The following is a 20,690-nucleotide window of genomic DNA, read 5'->3' as shown; positions in this document are numbered from 1 at the left end:
CGCTCCTTCGCACAGCTGCCGTTAGCAAGAGGAGAAAAAGGAAACATGAAAGAGTTTCGTCTTTAGGACTCGTTCAGAAGACCACCATCTTCCTTCCCTTTACACCTAAGCCTCTGTGAACAATCACGTGTCCGAATTGGCAGATTTCTAATACTGTTTATACATTTTTAACATTGTTTACTGTTGTTAATTTTGTAATATGTACTTTCGCAACTGGTACCTGAACTTTCGTAATGGTTCCTGAAAAATATATGCTTTTTAATTATTATTATTTTATAAGCTGTTATTTAGTTCATTCTTGGTGCTTGTTGCTATGGTTAAAAGATGGTCATGGATTTTTAAACTGCTTCCCGATAAGATATAGAACTCAAACTTTATACATACACTGCTTGTGGATGTGGTGTCACGCTTTTGATTTTTAGAGGATTAGATTTTTTTCAAATTTAAAGTTGAAACGATTTTTTACGAATATTAACAAATAAACTGAGAATCTCAGAATATTATAGTTTGCACCATAACACACTGTGAAGGGAAAAAAAATTAAATGAAATTTTTAGCGTAATTTTTTTAAAAATATTTTGAGAGAATTTTTGAAAATCGTTCATATTTTTAGACTTTTTGATGCTCATTAATTTTAAAATTTCATATCTAAAAATATATTGCTTACAAACTTCCGATATTTTCACAGCTTATAAAACAAACTTTTCGCATTTAAAAAAAATGATAAAGGAAATTAATTCGATGATTTTTTTACTTTTTTTGAAAGATGTGCAATGAAGCAGAATGAGAAATATTGGTTCTTGGGCATAAATTCGAAACATCGGTTTCAAAGTAATAATCTCATTATACCACACTATTTTTATGACATTATTTATGCTATATAAGTTGTTATTGTTGCCAGTTGTTAGTTCAGCGTGAGATTGGAGATATTTCTGAGTTAACTTTCTCTTAAGATGCGCTTTGCATTCCGTTGTGTTTAACGTTCTTATTAAATTGAAGCATAACTACTGATTATACTTAGTGATATTCTAAACACTTGTACGAGTATTTCTGTGGAAAATTCCAGAACTTTGAAGTGTTTCTGTTGATAAAATAAATTTAATTAAGCTATCATCGGATTTGAGTGCAATGGCAATCATTTACGAACTATTATCAATCTATTACACATCCGTACGCACACAACAATATTATAAATAATTAATGTATTAAAATTGTTTTGAACGTGTTTTACAAAACAAAAAAAGGTAAAGAAAAATTCTGCTTGCGTTTTATGAGTTTTTGCAATTTTTTTCTGGCCACATAAGGTTTTAAAAAAATCTGATGTGTACACCACATGACTTCCTTGTACGGAATATTAAATTATACGCATTTTTTCTTGCATTTTATTTAAACCTATTAGATTGAATTAAACCTACTTCGCCGACAGCGCATAAACCACAATTGAATAAATGCATTCTTTAAAATTCACTTTGTTTACCATAGCGACACTCTTGCGCTAGGTTTACTTAACAGTATTATATTTCATTCATATTATAACTCAGAATGCACAAAATGTATATCATTTAAAGAATTATCTAATCGTTGCCACATGTTCTGTTTAAATACTATAAATAAAGCTAGAACTATGTATAAAAGAAATTAAGCAAACAAAACAAAACAGAAACAGTTTTTCACAGACGATTGAGTATTTCTAATTTAATTAACTCGGTTCTCACTTCGTGAGAAGGCAAAAATACATAAAATCTCAAAATATCTATATTAAAAATTATGAAGTAAATCTCAAACGCTTATTTCCTCGAAAAAATTCCAGAAAGAATTAAGCATGATTTAATTGGCAATAATAAATGAATACATTATCTTTGTTGTTGCGAAGCTAAGTTTCTCTAGATTGGCAACAAATCCACTAGTCTCCTAAAATTTACGAAAAGAAAAAGCTTAATATTTATTTGTTTACTTTATTAAACATTTCTTTCAATGCAAGTTGTTTAAGTTGCTTCGTTTCATGTGATAATACTTTCTCTTTAATTCTATTAAACAGACATAATTTCTTGTTTAGTTACGCTGTTCAAGTCCTATAATTGCTGTGTCGAGAACACCGACTAATTTGTCAATCGAAATTTTTTCGTTTTCAATAATCTCTGTTACTTTCTTCACTATCGGAAGCGAATTATAATGACGAGGAACTTGTTTTAAATCATATCAAAGACCGAGTACATCGAGATGAAATACTACATTTAGTAAGGAATTATAAGCCAAATAAAATAAAAACATCTGCCCTGAAGATAAGGATAGTGCTGACAGATCAACTTCCAATTCATTGCGCACTGCGGCGTTCCCCCCCGCCGAGCAACGTGAAATTGATAAACAGATTTCGGAACATACTTTCGCTTTAGATCCTTTACATATTTGCAAATAGTATCGGAAATTCTATTTGATATAATCGAAAGTTCAAGCTTACTTTTATAAAATTGCTCTAACAGTCTGCAAAAAATAATAAGCTGGATCCAATTTGAAGATTAAGGAACAATGCAATCTGCAACATTAACTGAATTAGATAATTTTAGCTTAGCTTATACCGTCTGTTATACATTAAACGCGCACTCATATTCGTAGCCGTAAAGGTCTTACGCACACACGTAAACGCCTATGTGCATGCGTCAACGCGAGACATGCAGAAAGTTTTTAGCTTTGAGGTCCGGATTATAGATCATTCCGGATTATGGGTGTCCGAATTAACGACTTTTGACTGTACTAAATCAGTGGACTAAAATCAAACATTATATTTTTCTCGATACTTGATGTTTGGACTTACAAGAGGATATATTGATATTTATTAGATTAAGAAATATGTAGGCATATTTAATACACAGATCTTTAAGTTGTAAAATCAGTTCAGCTGCAGTATCACCCATATGCAATGTACATTACTGTGCAAAAATTAAGGATACTGCAGAGATATTGGCTTAAAGTGGAACAAGGCAACATAATGAAATACTAGTCAGGAGATGGACTTGAAATTGGTAAAGTTGGACATGTGCATATTATGTCATATGACTTAGTGGGAGAAGTGTCGAAGGGCTATACACTCAGCAGTACCAACCTGCTCGCTGTACAGCAATTTCTACTTTGTTTTCCAACTACCATGTGATATGGCCAACAGGCAATTCAAGCGACATAATCTGGATGACTTTACTCAAGGTTGCATTATTGAGAAGCTTTGGGATCGCTCAACAACATTGTTTCATGAGCCTGGACAGCATTTCAAACAGCAAGAACAATTCTTCCAGTGTTCAGCAGTGGTCGTCCACAAACAAAAATGGCAGTGGTTAACTAGAATACTGTCTTACTGGTGAGAAGAGACAAGAGAGATATCACAAGGTACATGCATCAAACTACCAAATGTCCAATCAATATATTTTACCATGGCCGGGAGGCTCCACAAATATGGTTTTTATGTGTGATGACCAGTCTGGTATCACACATGTTTGCTCATCAGATACACCTGTTTTTATGGGGCTAGGCACGTAAGAACTGAATATGATGGGAGAAGGGTCAAGTGCTCTTTATAGATGAGAACAAATTTAGTCTTGACGATCAATTCTGGATGTATGCACGCCTGGAGAGAGAACAGAATATGCAGTCACTCCTTCATCATTAAAAGGGATTGTTTTGTAGGTGCTGAATTTCTCATTTGAGGTGGTATGCCTGGTAGCTGCAATGACCTCCACATCTCCCAAGAAGAATCGGTCACTGATGTCTGCTTAGTATTGAAGTTCTCTTGTTTTACATACATCTGTTTAGGGATGCTGCGGGTCCAGACTTCCTCTTTATGAATGATAATGCTATAAGTTATTGTACAGTAGCTGCCGTACAGCTCTTGGAGAATGAAGATATTCAGTGCATGGATTGACCTGCAAGGTCCCTAGATCTAAACCTTAAAGAACAGGTGTAAGCACGTGACCAGCCACCAGCCATGATCCTATGGCTGGAATTCGCACTACAAGAAGAATCTGCTGCGATGCTTCAACAGCTCCTTAACAACCTTGTCCTCAGCATTGATAGACAAAAAGTACAACAGGTACCAGAATATCACAGAATTGAATTTTAATGCAATATTTCGTGTTATACAGTTATCATAAAATATAAGTTTATGAAAAATATAGAAAAAATATTTTTCCTTTTTATTACATTACATATTTTTAGTTTCTCTCCTTTAAGTAATATTTTGTTTCTTCTTTCCCAAAACTCATACTGATTGCCATAAATTGTAAACACTATCAAAAACTAATGTTCAGAGCACATGCACTGATAAGCAACCAAAATAACTAATGACTATTTATTTAATAAAATAAACATGTTTCAAATCCTTGAATAATAAAATTTTACTTCCCCTAATTTCTACATTATTTGGGAATAAACCAATACCTTACATTGTATGTATCGAATTTAAAATGAAAAGTTTTCCTTATAAAATGCATTTAATGAAAACATTCATTTTCACATTAGACTGTGTATTACCCAAATGACATTGCATGCAACTGATATTTTTAAATATATTTATTGCATATACGAATTATTATTTATTTTAGTTTTAAGACACAGTTACTAAAGCACTTAATTTAGGTGTATGTAATATAAAAAGCAAACTTCTTAAAAGCATGGGCTAGCCATTTTATTAATCATTTGGATACATTTTAATGAAATTTACACTAAGTTGACCAATTTAAATTTTTTAGTTTGTTCAAAAGGTATGACATGATAAAATCTTTTATACACTACAGGTGCTGACATATTTGCATAATACTTTGCTGCAACATGATGCTCTAGATTTGGATTTATTTTTTCAACTGTCATCATAACTTGTCCTTCTCTCATGGCAGTCAAGGTGTTTTTGTTGTCAATATTTACCTGAAAAATAAGACATACTTAATTGAATAAAAATAAAAGTTTTACACTATAGTTATGGCAAGTATCTAAATTTTGCTTTTTATAAATTTATTTTGCAAAATATGCAACATTCGTCAGCTAATGAGTTAAAATTTTGAAAATTGTAGAGAATAGATGAGAAATAGATGGAGACAAAGCATTTGAAGTAGATTTCTATTCCTAAAAGAATCTCCCGTTCTACTGGGCCGACTGACAAAATTCAAATTGCGTTCTTCATGTCTCGAAAGCGCGACTTAGGATATATATTAGATTTATATATAGCACTATTCTAACATAGGTATTTCGACACAAAATCGGACTTTTTCTGAAATAACATACCAATTTTTTTACATATTTTCATTCTACAGCTCAAATTACACCTAAATATGAAATTTTGTAAAATTTGGAGCAAAATTTACCGAGAAATTCACAAATTTATCTTTGCACTTCTTTTCAGTTTGCGCCAAGAATAGTTCACTTGGTGAACTTCTTAATATATGGCAACCTAGTTTCCTTTACGGTGAGAGGGAAAAAAGTCACAATAGTTCCTTTTTTCCAAATAATATTCTTTATATTATATTTTTAATTATAACGTTATTAGTTTAAGTAATTTTTTCTTTTTTGAATTTCATTTTAATTGTTTAAGTAGCATGGTTTTTTTCGAATAACTGTTTTAAAAATTTCTATTCACCTATTCGAACTGCATAAAGGTGCAGCTTTTATTTTTTTTTCAAATAGTTTTCTTTATATAATATATTTTTTTTGTCATAGTTATTATTTTAGGTAATTTTTAAATTTTTATATTTTTATTTTAATTGCTTGTGTTGCATTGTATCTTCAGATAATTGTTATAAAATTTTCTATTTATTCCTTCGAACTCAGCATTTTAAATATATTTATTAATATAAAGTTTCCAGAATTTGATTTTATTTATTTGAATTGCGTTTCTTTCAGAATACTTTGTAACCCAGACTACGATGCATTTGAAAATTGCATATATTTAAAAAAAAAAAAAAAACCCACATTAAAGCACACTTAACACGCCTTTCAATGCTCCGTTCAGAAAAAATATATATTAAAAAGAGAGATGTATAACCGACACTTTAACTTCAGATGACTTGCATATTACACTGCTTTAAACAGTTTTATCATTGTGCCCATTGCTTTACACAATTTTATCCTACATTTGGCTTCTTAAAATGTTATTCATATTTTAGTCAAATATTTTATTTTTGAAATCGCAAGAATCAAATATAATAAGATTAAAAGGTTTTAAATTAAAAAAAAAATACAAATACTAAATTTTACGCAAAAATTTATTTTTTCTTCAGGCATTCTACTTTATTCTTGCTCTTTTTCTTTAGGCATTCTGCAAGTATATTAAAAAGCATCCAACTTTTTGAAATATCTTGGCATTTCTGACAATCATTTTAAATAAAGTTATTGCCTTCCATTTCATAAACGCCCACAAACGGCTGAGCGGTACAGTCGCTGAACACTGGTAGTTCTCCGGGGTTCAAATCCCAGTAAACGGGCTGGTTGTATGGGCGTTTTCGTGGATTTTGTCATGTGTACCGTGTATACCAGCTGGTTTCCCTTAGAAAGTTCTTCACGAAGTATTTGGTCAGAGCCTTTATCAGTCTTTAGAGGCTAAACATTTTGAATGTATGAGATGAAAGGAAAGACTGGTTTCATGAAGAGGTTTTGGTTTATTTAATTATGACAAAGCACACTAGGGCTATCTGCCTAAGGGGAGGGATGCCTTCGTGGAGGACTTTCTAAGGGAAACTGTCTTGCATACACGTTACACATGGGGAAAACCACGAAAACGCCCATGCAGCCAGCCCGTTTGCGGGGTTCGAACCTCGGACCGAACTACCAGTGTTCAGCGACTTTACCGACTGGCCGCTGTTTCATCAGGAAGAAAAAAAAACATCTTTAGGTGACATCCACATACATCACTGGATAAACTCCTGAATCTTCAAGTAATTCGACTGAGAAAATCATGGGATTCTCCATTTATGATACAACATGATGTTCTATAATGTAATTTAAATTTATACAACCATACAGTCTAAAACCAGTCGCTCTTCACTTTAATCTGCAATGATATCATTTTTGTCTTTTCTGTTAACACAAGCTCAATTGATGGTATTTGCTGGTGTACACGTCCAAGTATTTTTTCTTTGAACACCTAAATTCTTTGAAGTATCCTGAAAGTATATTCAAAAGCGTCCAACTTTTTGAAACATCTTGGTATGTCTGACAGCCAAATTTCCCTGCAAATTTTTTCTTACTTTTCTTCCTAATTTTCTTCATTCCTTCTACAGTTATTTTCAGTACTCACATAAGAAAATTAAGATTTTTCGATTGCTAGACTTCCATAAATTTCGCATTCTTGTCAATTTTTTAAAATATAAATTACATGAATTGCGTTTCAGCTGAAGACAGCTTTTCATTTTCTAGTCGTTTTAACTATAAATAAAGTTTAAAGCGAAGTCCAAAGGATAAATATTTTAATTAAAAGATTTTTGCTAAATGACAAAGAAATAAAACAGTCCAGCAGGGTTTATTCTGTACCATCGAGTGACCCGATTCTTATATCGACTGAAACAATCTAAATCATATTAAAGATCATGCTTTTTTATACAATCTATAATGCGAGAGAAAAATTAGCTTCTTAATACATTCTTTTTAAGAGGATTAATATAAAAGATTATATTTATATATTTTTAAAACTGGGACTTGAACCAAACTGCCAAACTTAATTTAAATGGTGGTTATAATTAAAGTTCCAATTTGAAATGGTCATAAAAGGAAAACTACAGGACCAAATGTTATCACACTTGGGAATCGTGTAAAGGAGGTTATGGGAATTTATTTTCCGCGGGGGAAAAAAAAAAAGAGTTAAAAAAACTCACCACCAGGTCTAGCTGTCGACTGCTCTTCAGAGAAAAATGGTTCAGTTATAAAACTAGCTGTCATTCAACACTACACGGTGTGGAATGACTGCTATGCAATTGAATGCAAGGGAACTAGATAAATAACATGAGGGATTTCTTTGGCCCAAATCGATTAAAAGCGTTTTGAATCAGTATCTTCATGTTTTAGGGCCGAATTGTACGCACTTGTGCGAGTGATTTGCGATCTCACATTTTCTAATCGCTAATTCGTGGTTTTCACGGACGAATTTCTCACTTACACGGATGGCGCACTCTACTTTTATCGAATTTAATGCCTTTAAATGGTAATTTGCTTACTTCAAAGTTTCTTAAGGGTATACAATATATTAAACCCGTGTAACAAAAGGTTAAGTTAGATTCCGACCCATATTTCGTTTAACAATATTGCATACAGCGCCATTTCGCCCCTGGTGGTGAGGTTTCGAACTTCCTTTTTTTCGCGGAAAATAAATTCCCATGACCTCCTTTACACGATTACCAAGTTTGATAACATTTGATCCAGTAGTTTTCCTTTTATAACCGTTTCAATGTGGAACTTTAATTATAAACCACTCTGTATATTCTTAAATTTTAATTTGAAGCTATGCATTATATGTATACCGTGCGTAAATCTTTCACTTTTATGGAAAAATAAAGAATCGAAGCAAATATACTTAGGATAATGAACCGAAACTGAAAACATTTCCCCTCCCTCCGAAAATAAAATATTGAAACTTCGACCTTGAATTTATTGGATTATCAAAATATTCAGTTTGACTTATCTTCTAAGTCCTAGTTCCGACAACAATTCCGTCAAAAATTCCGAATTACTGAAGCTAAAGTAAAAGGTTTAGTATATATTACTGTATGTTAATAAAGTAATCAGAGTGTAATAAAAATACATTATAGAATCTACGCTGATCCAACTTTTTGTCTGAATGAAGAACATGTAATGGAAGAGAAGGTTTGTAGAGATCTGTTTTTGACATACCTCTAAAAGTAGATGTCATACTCCTTTTGTCTCTTCAATGTCAAAAAACTTTCCTTTGAGAGGCAAATTTTGTTTTTGGGAAAGAAAAAAAATCACAAGAAGACAAATTTGAAGAACATGCAAGACGATTGAGTACACATACTTATTTTTGGAACACGAGCGGTTCTCCGACTGGTTATCAAATAATGAAAAGATGTATTGTCATGCAATACAAAACATTTGGAATATGTTTTCTGACTGAAAACGTAAGATTAAAAGTCATCTGCTTAATTCAGCCATTTACAAGTCAACTACTCGGGCAATTGCAGAATCGTTTTGATTCTGAGCTTGTAAGACAAATCTAATATTGCTGGATTTAAACACTTCTTTAATTTTCCAAGAACGTTCCTTCTTTAGCTCATATTCCAAGAATATTAAGCGAATACAATTATTGCAAAAGAAATTGAATATTCATTTGCAACACGGCTTGGTAGTTTACTAACGAGTTAACAAAACTTAAATTATGCTTTATGTGTCTAAGAATACAACAATATTTTTTAAATATTTACAAATAAAATATTAAATTGGAGATTTAATTGGAGCGTCACCAGTTGCCTAGCATTTGACGATTGTTAAATACTAATTGTTTGTTGCGAAGTCTACCCCAGGCTGCATGGTTGGTTTTCATAGTTTTCTAGGTTACAAAGGTTTACAAAGTTACAAGGTTTACAAAGGTCTTTACAAAGGTTCTCTGTGAAAGCATCTTAATCAAATAGCTCCCATGTTCTTTCTATGTTCGAATAACCAACTAACCTAGTTTAAGCGCAATTTCCAAGTGAAGTTACTAGCAAAACCCGAATACTCATTAAAAATCGTGTAGCTTGCTAATTGGGAGTAACATGAAAGATACGGTGCCAATAATTGAATTGCTATTAATTAAATAGCCCGCCGAGCGGTAAAGACGCTGAACACTGGTAGTTTGGTCTGAGGTTCGAATCCCACGAACAGGCTGGCTGCAGTTGTTTAGAATAACAGTTATGCAACAGTTTGTTTAGAAATAAATTATGCAGTTAATGCCATAAAATATTTTCATAAAATTCAAATAAACATCAAACGAAAATTCTCAGTTTTAGGCAATTCGATTTAAACGAAGTTAAAGTAAAGTAGCAAACGATAAAACGCCGAAGGTAAAAATTTACTCTTACAAAAATTTACTCTTATTATTTTTAAAAAAGGAAGAAAGAGCGAAATAAAAAAAAAATAGTTAAAAATTTGAATATCATCATCTATAATTTAAAAAAATAGCTTTTCATATAGTATTAATAAATATTTATTACACGCCATTGAGGGAAAAAATTTCATATAATTAATTCTCCATAAAATTTTACTTGAAATTTAAGGTTAAAAAAAGCTGTGGCAATTCACTGTAACAAAAATTCATAAACTACATTTGGCGTTATTATCGCTCAAAAAAAAGATGCCAAATTTGAAAACGTGAAAATATGTAAATTCGTGTATATCTTAGAAAATTTTGAATAAAAAAGTCTAATTTTTTGTAGATATGCTTAAAAATACACTTACTTTAAGATGATGGTAAAAATTTTATAGGTTATAATTCAAAATTTTTTTCGAAAAATTTATAAAAATTATTTAAAAATAGAAATTAAAAAAATAAAACACAAAAAATGGGTAAATTTTATTTAGAATGAACCTAAATTTCAAAATGTGAAAGGAAAAATAATAAAAATTTAATAAAAAAAGAGATATTAATAAATATTTACCAAATTCAATTAACATCGAGGAGCTAAAACTTTGAGAGCTAATATTTTAAAAACTACTCGTACCATTTTTACAAAACTTGGTATTCTGGCATAATTTGAGTCATAGAATCAAAATATGGAAAAATATTGATATGTTATTTCAGAAAAAGTCTGATTTTGTGTCAAAATACCTATGTTAGAATAGTGCTATATATAAATCTAATATATTCTATTCTATTGCTATATATTCTATTCAAAATGGCGCTTTTGAGACATGAAAAACACAGTTTGAATTTTGTCAATCAGCCCAGTAGAACGGGAGATATAACACTGTCCCATTTTTTTTTTTTTTTTTTTAGCAGCAGTGTACATTTTTGATGTACTGCTGCGAAGCCCCTATGTTTTACCTATTGACTATTGTGCCTTTAGTCCCCTAAAAACAGCTTTCTAAGTGCAAATCCACCATGACTGATAGACTCTGGAAAGTAGTGGAAGAGGAATGAAAATCAATATCTCTGGAAATTTTAAGAAAAGCCCTTCTATCATGGGAATCATGATGCAGACTTGTAGTCTAGCTATCAGATTGAACATTTAAAAAAGTACTCTTGACACTTTAGCACATTCACGCTGCCGCGGGCCACCGGTGGGCTGCACTAGTCTGTCTCATTGGGTCACGCATACCACCGGTGGCCCGCACTAGTCTGTCTTCTCGGGCGGTGCATACCACCGGTGGCCCGCACTAGTCTGTCTTATCCGGTGGCACATACCACCGGTGGTACGCATTCGATTGTGTTATTATATTGTTTCTATTGATATTTCTTCTTCTATTGATAGATTCATCAGACGGATCACTTATTTCCATATCCCTGTTATCTATTATTTATAAGGGCAAAAATTTAAAAAGCAACTGCCTTTCTAGTTATACTTATTGGCAGAAATCTGAGAAGATGAAAAAAACCGCACGAGTTACACAACTTGCAAAATAAGTACTCACTATACTATTAGTAAACGTACAACTTGTATACAGGTTTGAACAGGTAATAATCGCGTACCATCAGATGAAATGCGGCAAAAATTCCAATGCCGCCTCACGGCAAAGAACATAAAACTTGGCAGTAGCGTGAACATGTTAAACATGAGTTAAAGACTCCAAAATCATTCTAAAAATGTGTAAACAAACACTGTATTCTTATTGGAATACAGGTTTGTCTTAAAGAAATAATATTGTGATAGTTACCTGTAGTTTATGACTACTTTTCATTTGTTATGTTACTACTGAAACGGTCTCCTTTGGAAATTAAATCATTAGCATAAATTTCCCCTTTTGACTTTCCAATGATAAAATTAGTAAAAAAAAAAAAAAGGGGGGGGGGGAAATGGTATTCATCTTCTAAGAATAAAGAACATAAATTATAATGTTGTGCAGACCATGTAATGTAATAAAGTACCATATTTTTTTTTAATTCTGAGTTATATTCCTTATATTCAGAGCAAACAATGGGAAAAAAAATTAAGCAACTAAATGAGGGAAAAACATTAAAATACATATGCCAAATATTTTTTATAACCGATTTCGGTTTATTAATAAGAACAATATATCTGCTTTAATTAATACTTCAAAAAAATTAGTTACTAATTCAGAAAAACCAGTGTTGTCAAAATGCATTCTGTTTTCAGTGAGGTTTAGATGGATAAAAAAGTTAGAATTACGCAAACACAGTATTTCAATTTTCCGAAGTAGAAAGCATTTTTGTTACATGAATTACACAGAAACAAAGACAATAATATGTTAATAACAAAGCGTTTTCTGCTTTGTAATAATTATTATAAAAATAACAGCATTTCACAATTAACTTTGTAATATAATGTAAAAATTTACGAGTTTTATGGTGTCTGTATACCTGAACATGCATGAATAAGTTATCTAAATAATTTAATGATATATACATGAATACTGTTGAAGACAATTATACATACACAAAATGAATACAAGTACAGTCAAAAGTCGTTAATCCGGACTCGTTGGGACTTTGGCGATTCCGGATTATAGATCATCAGTTTAAATCTGGTAAAAGGGCATGCAGAAATTACAAAATTAAAAATATGAAACCGGTAATTTATGAAATAAAGAACAATTATGATCTAAAGGGTATCAAAATTTCCAAAAAACAAACAAAAAAAAACAAAAAAAAAAAAAAAAAAACCTTAATATTTATTTGTTTACTTTATTAAACATTTCTTTCAATGTAAGTTGCTTCGTTTCATGTGATAATACTTTCTCTTTAATTCTATTAAACAGACATAATTTCTTGTTTAGTTACAAAGTTCTGCTGTTCAAGTCCTATAATTGCTGTGTTGAGAATACCGACTAATTTGTCAATCGAAATGTTTTCGTTTTCAATAACCTCTGGGTCACTTTCTTCACTATCGGAAGCGAATTATAATGACGAGGAACTTGATTTAAATCATATCGAGATGAAATACTACACTTAGTAAGGAATTATAAGCCAAATAAAATAAAAACATCTGCCCTGAAGATAAGGATAGTGCTGACAGATCAACTTCCAATCCACCGCATGAAATTGATAAACAGATTTCGGATTTCAAAACATACTTTCGCTTTGTAGATACAAATTACATATTAGTAAATATATATCGGAAATTCTATTTGACATAATCGAAAGTTCAAGCTTACTTTTATGAAATTGCTCTAACAGTCTGCAAAAAATAATAAGCCGGATCCAATTCGTAGATTAAGGAACAACGCAATCTGCAACATTAACTGAATTAGATAATTTTAGCTTACCTCCATTCCACATTACACGCGCATGCGCACAAACATATTCGCAGCCGTAAAGGTCTTACGTGCACTCGTAAACGCCTTCACGCATGCGCAGAAAGTTTGTAGCTTTGAGGTCCGGATTATAGATCATTCTGTATCGGTGTCCGAATTAACGACTTTTGACTGTATAGTGTAACATGGGTTTACAGTTATAAGAGCCTCAAATTTCAGCATCTTTTCAGTCATAACTTTATTCTGGACATCAAAAGGCTATCTTCTAAATAAACTTTAAAAATAACTTCTACACAATAAAATGCATAAATAAATTTGCATAAAAATGTAGAATCATCTGCATGGAAAAAAACTCTTCAGCTAGCAAACAAAGAATGAAATACAATGCAGTCCTATAAAGTTAAGAACTATACAAATGAAGAAATGGTAAAATGAATCAAAATATATTGGATGAAGAGTTGCAGAAATGCTCAATACTCTAGTTTTCATAAAATATAGACAGAAAAAAGGGATTTAAACTTTTATCACAAACTAGATGAGAGAAACTGTCAAAGTTTGGAAACATTAACAAAGGACATTAATATCTTTATATAAAAATGCTCTATTATAATAATGCATATTGAGGAAGCTTAATTTAGTAAAATTCTACTTACAGGAACATCAAAATTAATGAGCAAAATTTTTATAATGCGATTTTGATGATGAATGATGATTGAATGTTTGCAAATTGTAGTGGAAATGAATTGGTAAATATAATAGTATTCTAGAAAAGAAAATATTTAGTCATATATGATAACATACCTGAAACTAGTAGAAATGGAAACTTTAGAAAATTTATAGATGATGTAATTGAATTGCCTAAAATCTCCTACTACTTTTTATTTTAAATAACTCCATTTAGTTTTAAAAACAATTGCTTAGTATAATGTTGAAATACATGAACAGTGCTTTTACAATATATATAATGCACTATGATGTGCTTAATGTTTATAAACAGTTCAAAATAAAGCAATGGTGAAGTGTAGAATGTTTCAGGAAAAATATTAAATTTTACAAAAATATTACAAACGGTTGCAGAAAATTATGAGACAATCATCCTAAAGCAGTAAAACTGTCTTGTGATATTTTGTCTTGTGATAATCAGGGTTTTCATAAAATAATACAAGTAGCCCAACTTTATGTAAACCCCCTATTCAAGACTATTTTGCTCTTGTTTTAAACATATGCTTGAACAACAACTTCATGAAAGCATAAGAAGTTTTTCAAGACTTTACAACATGCTGGAATTATTCATATTACATGCTGAGCCATTTATTTGAATTAAAAAATATAGAATTGAACCATTTATCCGATTCAAAAATACATATCATTATGTGCTACTATATGTAATGAAGATCTAACTTTACAGATTAGTAGTTACTAACTGAAAATTGTTTATACTGGATCTTTCAAAGAAATCAGTACAGAAATGATTTCAGCAAAAACCATTAATTTCAAAAGTTACCCCAATAACGGTAACATTAAATCGATATTTACCATCAAAATGGTGGAATAATAAAAGATGTGTTAAAATGAAAATATAAATTAATGTTTCTTCATGATTCCACAGAATTTGCACTTTTCAATACCATTGTATTTGAAGATTTGGTGTTCTTTGAAGAAGCTTGAGAGTTATGTGTAGTGGTGGGTGTAGAGCTGAGGTTCTCTGCTACAGAAGTATAAACTGCACCAAGTTGAAAAAATAATATAGGACTTAATCAGTGACTTTCTATCCTTAAGATTTAACAACATAGATGAGCATACGTGTCAGACAATGACACATTAATGAACTTGTACGATGAATAACATACAAATGCACTAGATTTGTACACTATGATTTGATTCTGCTTAACAGGTTTTTTCATATAGGCAGGTATATGGAGATGTAGAACAATAATCTGGAATGCTTGTGTAGATTCTTATCTTCACTGCACTGTTCCTTGTTAGGACTCCATGCATCACGTTTCTGCACCACCACGCTTGAGAGAATCACAGCTGCTGGCTACATTGGCAAACATCATCAGATAGGTGTAGCACAGAGGTCAGACTTCAGCACCATCAGAATCGGGAAGACACACAACCCTTTCTTTCTTTCGTTTGTCTCCGTTGGCAGGAACTTTTTGCACAGCTATATAGTTCGCCTTTTCTGCTCAGCACAATCGCGAACGGGAGAAATGCAAATATTTATTTCTAACAAATACCAATTATTTTAGATCCAGGATTTAAAAAATCTTCTTCCCCCCTCCATTAAAAGAAATCTGAAACAGCTCAGAATTTTTTTTTTTTTTTTTTTTTTTTTTTTTTTTTTTTTTTTTTTTTATGTTGCACCAGAAGATTTGAGCCACATAAAATTCAAGAGCAAAATCACAAAATATTTAAAAACAGCATATTTTTTAGAATTCCCGATACAGTGTCATAAATTTTTTAAAAATATATTTGCTGTATTATTCTTGAAATTAATCACTTGAATGGCCAGCCGTCTAACAAAGTTATCATAAAAACAAAAAATATATAATGATTTTCATGAGTCCACCTAGTGTCATTTCATAAATATATTTAATAATTTTAATTAGACACCCCATCACTTCAATGCATTTTTATTTAAAACAATCAGATTAAAAAGCAGAAAAAGTATTTTTAAAAACTGCATTTATTACTTTTCAATCACTTGATTTGCTACTCAGTAATATAAAGATTAAATAGCTTACATTTTACTGACTGACAACATGCTGTTGCGTGGGAATAATAAGTATTCTATTTGATATATTGGCCACAATAAAACTATGCTTTCAAATACCCGAATTGATGGATTAAAATTGAAAGATAAATTGCTCACGTTTTTCCCAATGGCAGCAGTCTAGCATACTGCAAATAAAAATGTTTTATTTTGAATAGTGTTGCCATTTCTTTTTCAAATTGCTGAGTTTGTTAAACAAAAATTCATTAAATTTGTATAAAATATGAAATAAATATAAAACAAATTAAAAATTTAGGCTATGAGATGCCTATGTTCGCATAAGGGACTATGCGCATAAAAAATTCAGTGGCTCTAGATGCCATCGTTTTTCCACAGTATGAAGAAAATATACATACAGATTCTTCATTATTTAATTTTTTTAAAATATGTCATGATAACATTTGGTAGCAACAATTTTAAAAGTGATCTGAACAGCATTTCTGCTTAAAAGGAAAAAAAAAAAAAAAAAAAAGGTTAAACTCATTATTAACAGAATGAATCTTAAAGACTAAAATTCTGTTTTAATTAAGAAGGGGGGGGAGAAGTGCTTTGCAGAACTAGTTTATACTTCAAATATACAGAATGTGCAACCAAATGACTTATTAATTTTTATTGAAGAGTAAAATGAACACCTTTCGAAGCCAATCGTAGAAAAAAATTATCATCTGAAAGACAATAAAAATAAAATACAGGTAATTACATTTATCTATCTAAAAGATGGTTAATAAACATTCTTCATCATTAGCTAGTAGGAAATACAGTCAAAATATTATGTACATGAGGTTTCTCCATGAAAAAAATGCAACAGATAATTTGCCCCCCCCCAAATGCTGAGGATTAACTATTTTTACAGCACAGTTTATCAATTCTCAAAATAACATAAAAAAAGTATAAATCTTTAGTAAAAAAGCTCACCACTGAAAATTTTTATAGAGTAAACAAATTTGGCTTCAAAAACTTATTTTTTCATTTTTAAAAATTATTTTATTCTAATATTTTAAAGAAATGAAAATTCAGGAAAACCTTGAAATGAAAAGAGTGAGGATTTTTTTTTTTTAATATATATTTAATTTACTGGATGTTTGGCAGGATAATCAAAACTCTCTGACTGTTGCTGAATATATGGCACCTAAACTAAATACTGGATATCTGCCTGATATCTCTAGTGTATATGAAATTTTAATGAACACAGTAAAATACTGCAAATGCCAGGCTGCATGGATCCATTGTCAATAATTTCCATCACAGATTTTCACACATTTACAGCATTACATTAAAAAAAAAAAGAAAAAAGAAAGAAAAGACGCCACATACTTTATAAGGTATTTCTCCCGCCTTCGTGGTGTGATGGTCTGCACGCTGGGCACGTATTCCAGAGGTCCTTAGTTCAATTCCCAGCAAAGGCGTTGCTCATTTTTCATCTTGGCTGCTTCCAAAAAATACCTAATATCTCTACAGTGGCGTCTGAATTAAAAGGGTGGTGGATGATGACTCTTCACACCCATGATTTTGCGATTGGGTCCCCTAAAACACCCCAGTTGCCCTTTAAAAGGGGGGGTATATAAGATATTTCTCTTGCCTTTTTAGCATGCCTTCATGGTGTGCTGTGGTCTGCACGCTGGGCGTGTATTCCAGAAGTCCGTGGTTCGATTACCGGTGAAGGCATTGCTTATTTTTCACGTCTCCTGTTTCCAAAAAAATATCTAATATCTCTACAACTTAACTACTGTTAAAAATGTTAGTTCTACGAATTTTTTATTTTGAAGGCATAAATATTTTAATATCCTTTAAAATTTTGTAAAAAGCCAATAAATAAAGACAATAAATTTGTAAAAAGACATTAATTTAAGAATTTACTATGCTTTCATCGTACAACATCATGATTCGCCGGTTTGTATCACGTGACCCCAAAGTGATCTCATCTCACGTAAACTACGCTACAAAAATCTAATTCTCTCAGATATCTAAATTAATTTCAAGTTAAATTTTAATTTGGAATGCAAGTTTAAATGCAAGAATTATTTCAATTCATACGATTAGCTTACAAAGAAGTTATGTAAAACAACAGTGCTTTACTTCTTTAGGGCATTCTCATTATAATTGATGAATTTAACCCTCAACTTTGCCTTTTCTATATTTTCGCCTTTGAGTGAATGGTGTGATTGCTTACTTATTGACTTAATTACCGTAAATGGCCTTGGGGCATAAAATTAAACTATCTGGTAAAAATTATACGTAATTGTATGCCAGTATTGAAAAAAACAATCAGTCTGATAAGAAATGGCTGCAACTTGTTTTGAAAATGAGGCGTAAAAGGTTACCAGCGAGGATATTCTGTTTGGCATTGGTTGTATCATTATTGGTGACTTTAATCACCTGCACCGTCAAAATGGAAAAGTAACAGAAATAATTTAGCAGTAAACATAAACTCGGGAATGTAAAATTGTGCTTTTATCTAAAATAATGTTTCATGAAAAATACAGAATTTTACATCTCATCTACTAAAATTTCTTCTCATTCTTTCATATGTGTTTAATCTTTTTGATATGAAATGCTTACATGATACACTTAATTGTTGAATTCCATTAATACTAGAACTTGTAATCAGTCAAAATAAGATTTTCACCCTCAGCAGAAACAGGTGAGTGTATATAATCAATAGCACTATTTTTAAATACTTAAATATCCATGCAAAATTTGGCATTTTTATGCAATAATTTAAGTATTTCCTGATCTTCCATTTAAATAACATTTTACTTTTTAATTTGCTCTCATATTTTTAATTCTAAATTATTTTGTTTCAAAACTTAATAAAACTCATCTAAATAAAATTATTAATTCTAAAGATTATTCTTACATTTAGACCAGGATGAAAGTTCAAATAGAACTGTGAAACAAGAATTTCTCCTCTTCTTACATAATCACCATCCAGTCTTTTTAGACCAGGAGGCCTACGTCTTTGGCGTGAATCTTGCTGAAATTTTCGACCTGCAAACCTTTTAAAGGATAAAATAGGTACAGCTAGGAAGAAAACAGACAATTTATTAATTATATAGAAAATCTAATATAGTTATTTCAAATTTGACAATACATTCTTTTAAAAAATAACATGATACATAAATGTTAACATAGTCACATGAAATAGAAGATTAAATAATAAAGTTTTATATCAAAAACCTTCAAAAATTATTTAATCAAAAGCGTGAAAAAAATCTGATTCAGAATTCACCAAAAAATATACAAATAAAATGATTATAATCAAGTATTAGTTTGCAGTGTTAATGCTCCAAGAATAATTATATTAACCATGTATAGGATGTAGCAGAAAGAACTCCCTGATTTGGGAAGCTAATAAATGCAAACCAAATTCAGATATGAAAATGTTCCTTTTAGTCTTTGAAAGTACACATAATGCCATTTTACACAATGTGTAATTATTTATGTTTGTCCCATCTGGTATTATACGTACAATCCTAATATTTCCTATTTTGAGTCTTGTGTGAAAGTTAAATTTTAATTAAAGAATAAAAATTTTACTTTGAGACAAATAAAAAATATAAGATGATTCATTGGAAACGTGAATGATGAAAGAACTTGTGGCATCCATGCCAAAGTGAGTAGCAACCTTTTTGCAGGCCAAAGGTTATGCAACAGGTTACTGATCAAAATGTATTGCTCTTCATTGTTTATTATCACTGTACAGCTGTTCATGGTGTTATATAAATAGACTACCACATTTAGTGACTGGTGTTAATAGATTTGCTCAATTTGAATATGGCAAAGCAAATTAGGGCTATAGATGCCTTCGCAGAGGACTTTCCAAGGAAAACTGGCTCATATTTCCATTACATATGAGAATACACAAAAACCAATTGTGCAGCCAGCCCATTCACCCAGGACAAACTCCCAGCATTCAGCTGTCTTAACCACTCAGCCACTGATGGGACCACCCCATTAATGGAAGGGTTTGTACTCATTATAAATACATTTAGCTTAAATTATATATATGCTTGTAATGACTTCCTTTGGTAATATGTCTATGTTGTAACGACTCCCTTTTGTCAAGAAACACAGTGGACATGAAGAAAACACCCGCCTTAGCTTCGAATTTTCTTTTCAGTGGTCAGTCATGAATTTTTACATGAGTGAAAATTTTGTGCCAACCTCATAAATGGTCAGAGAGACCTCTTCTCGCCTCTGCAAGAAAGCGGCAAACTTTCCTGCCCCTTTTCAGCCCTTTTTTCACAAGTGTTGGAGTAGACAGTGAGCTTGGAATTTGAAAGGGAAAGAATGGTCACAAGGCTTCTCTCACTCTGTTGTTATAAAAAAAAAAAAAAAAAAAAAAAAAAAAAAAAGTATTTTAGAATTTTCTTAAATGTAACTACTGTATACAGTAGATGTGGTTGAGCTGTGGCTGTGATTTTGCGGCTCTTTGGTTTCTTAAATATAACTTGTTCTCAACAAATTTTTGACCTATTTTAAAATAGAAAAATCTTGCAGCGACGCATTTCTTTATTAATTA

The 20,690-nt window shown here is 31.2% G+C and overlaps 1 protein-coding gene across 1 annotated transcript in view; it reads right to left on the bottom strand.

The window, feature by feature from the left end:
• Nucleotides 1-4,655: 4,655 nt before the first annotated feature.
• Nucleotides 4,656-20,690, bottom strand: part of mRpL27 (mitochondrial ribosomal protein L27) — a 36,037-nt gene continuing 20,002 nt past the window's right edge. Inside the window, exons 2-3 of the mRNA XM_085827528.1 lie at nucleotides 19,026-19,189; nucleotides 4,656-4,908 (exon numbers count right to left, since the gene is read on the bottom strand). Coding sequence (XP_085683654.1) covers nucleotides 4,705-4,908; nucleotides 19,026-19,189 — 368 coding nt within the window. The 3' untranslated portion in view covers nucleotides 4,656-4,704. The remainder of the gene's footprint in view (nucleotides 4,909-19,025; nucleotides 19,190-20,690) is intronic.

This window comes from Stegodyphus dumicola, chromosome 12 (genome assembly GCF_044657685.1).
Source record: "Stegodyphus dumicola isolate Sdum_Otavi_A_Nest chromosome 12, ASM4465768v1".
Classification (NCBI taxonomy): domain Eukaryota; kingdom Metazoa; phylum Arthropoda; class Arachnida; order Araneae; family Eresidae; genus Stegodyphus; species Stegodyphus dumicola.
This window is presented reverse-complemented; position numbering and strand designations above follow the sequence as displayed.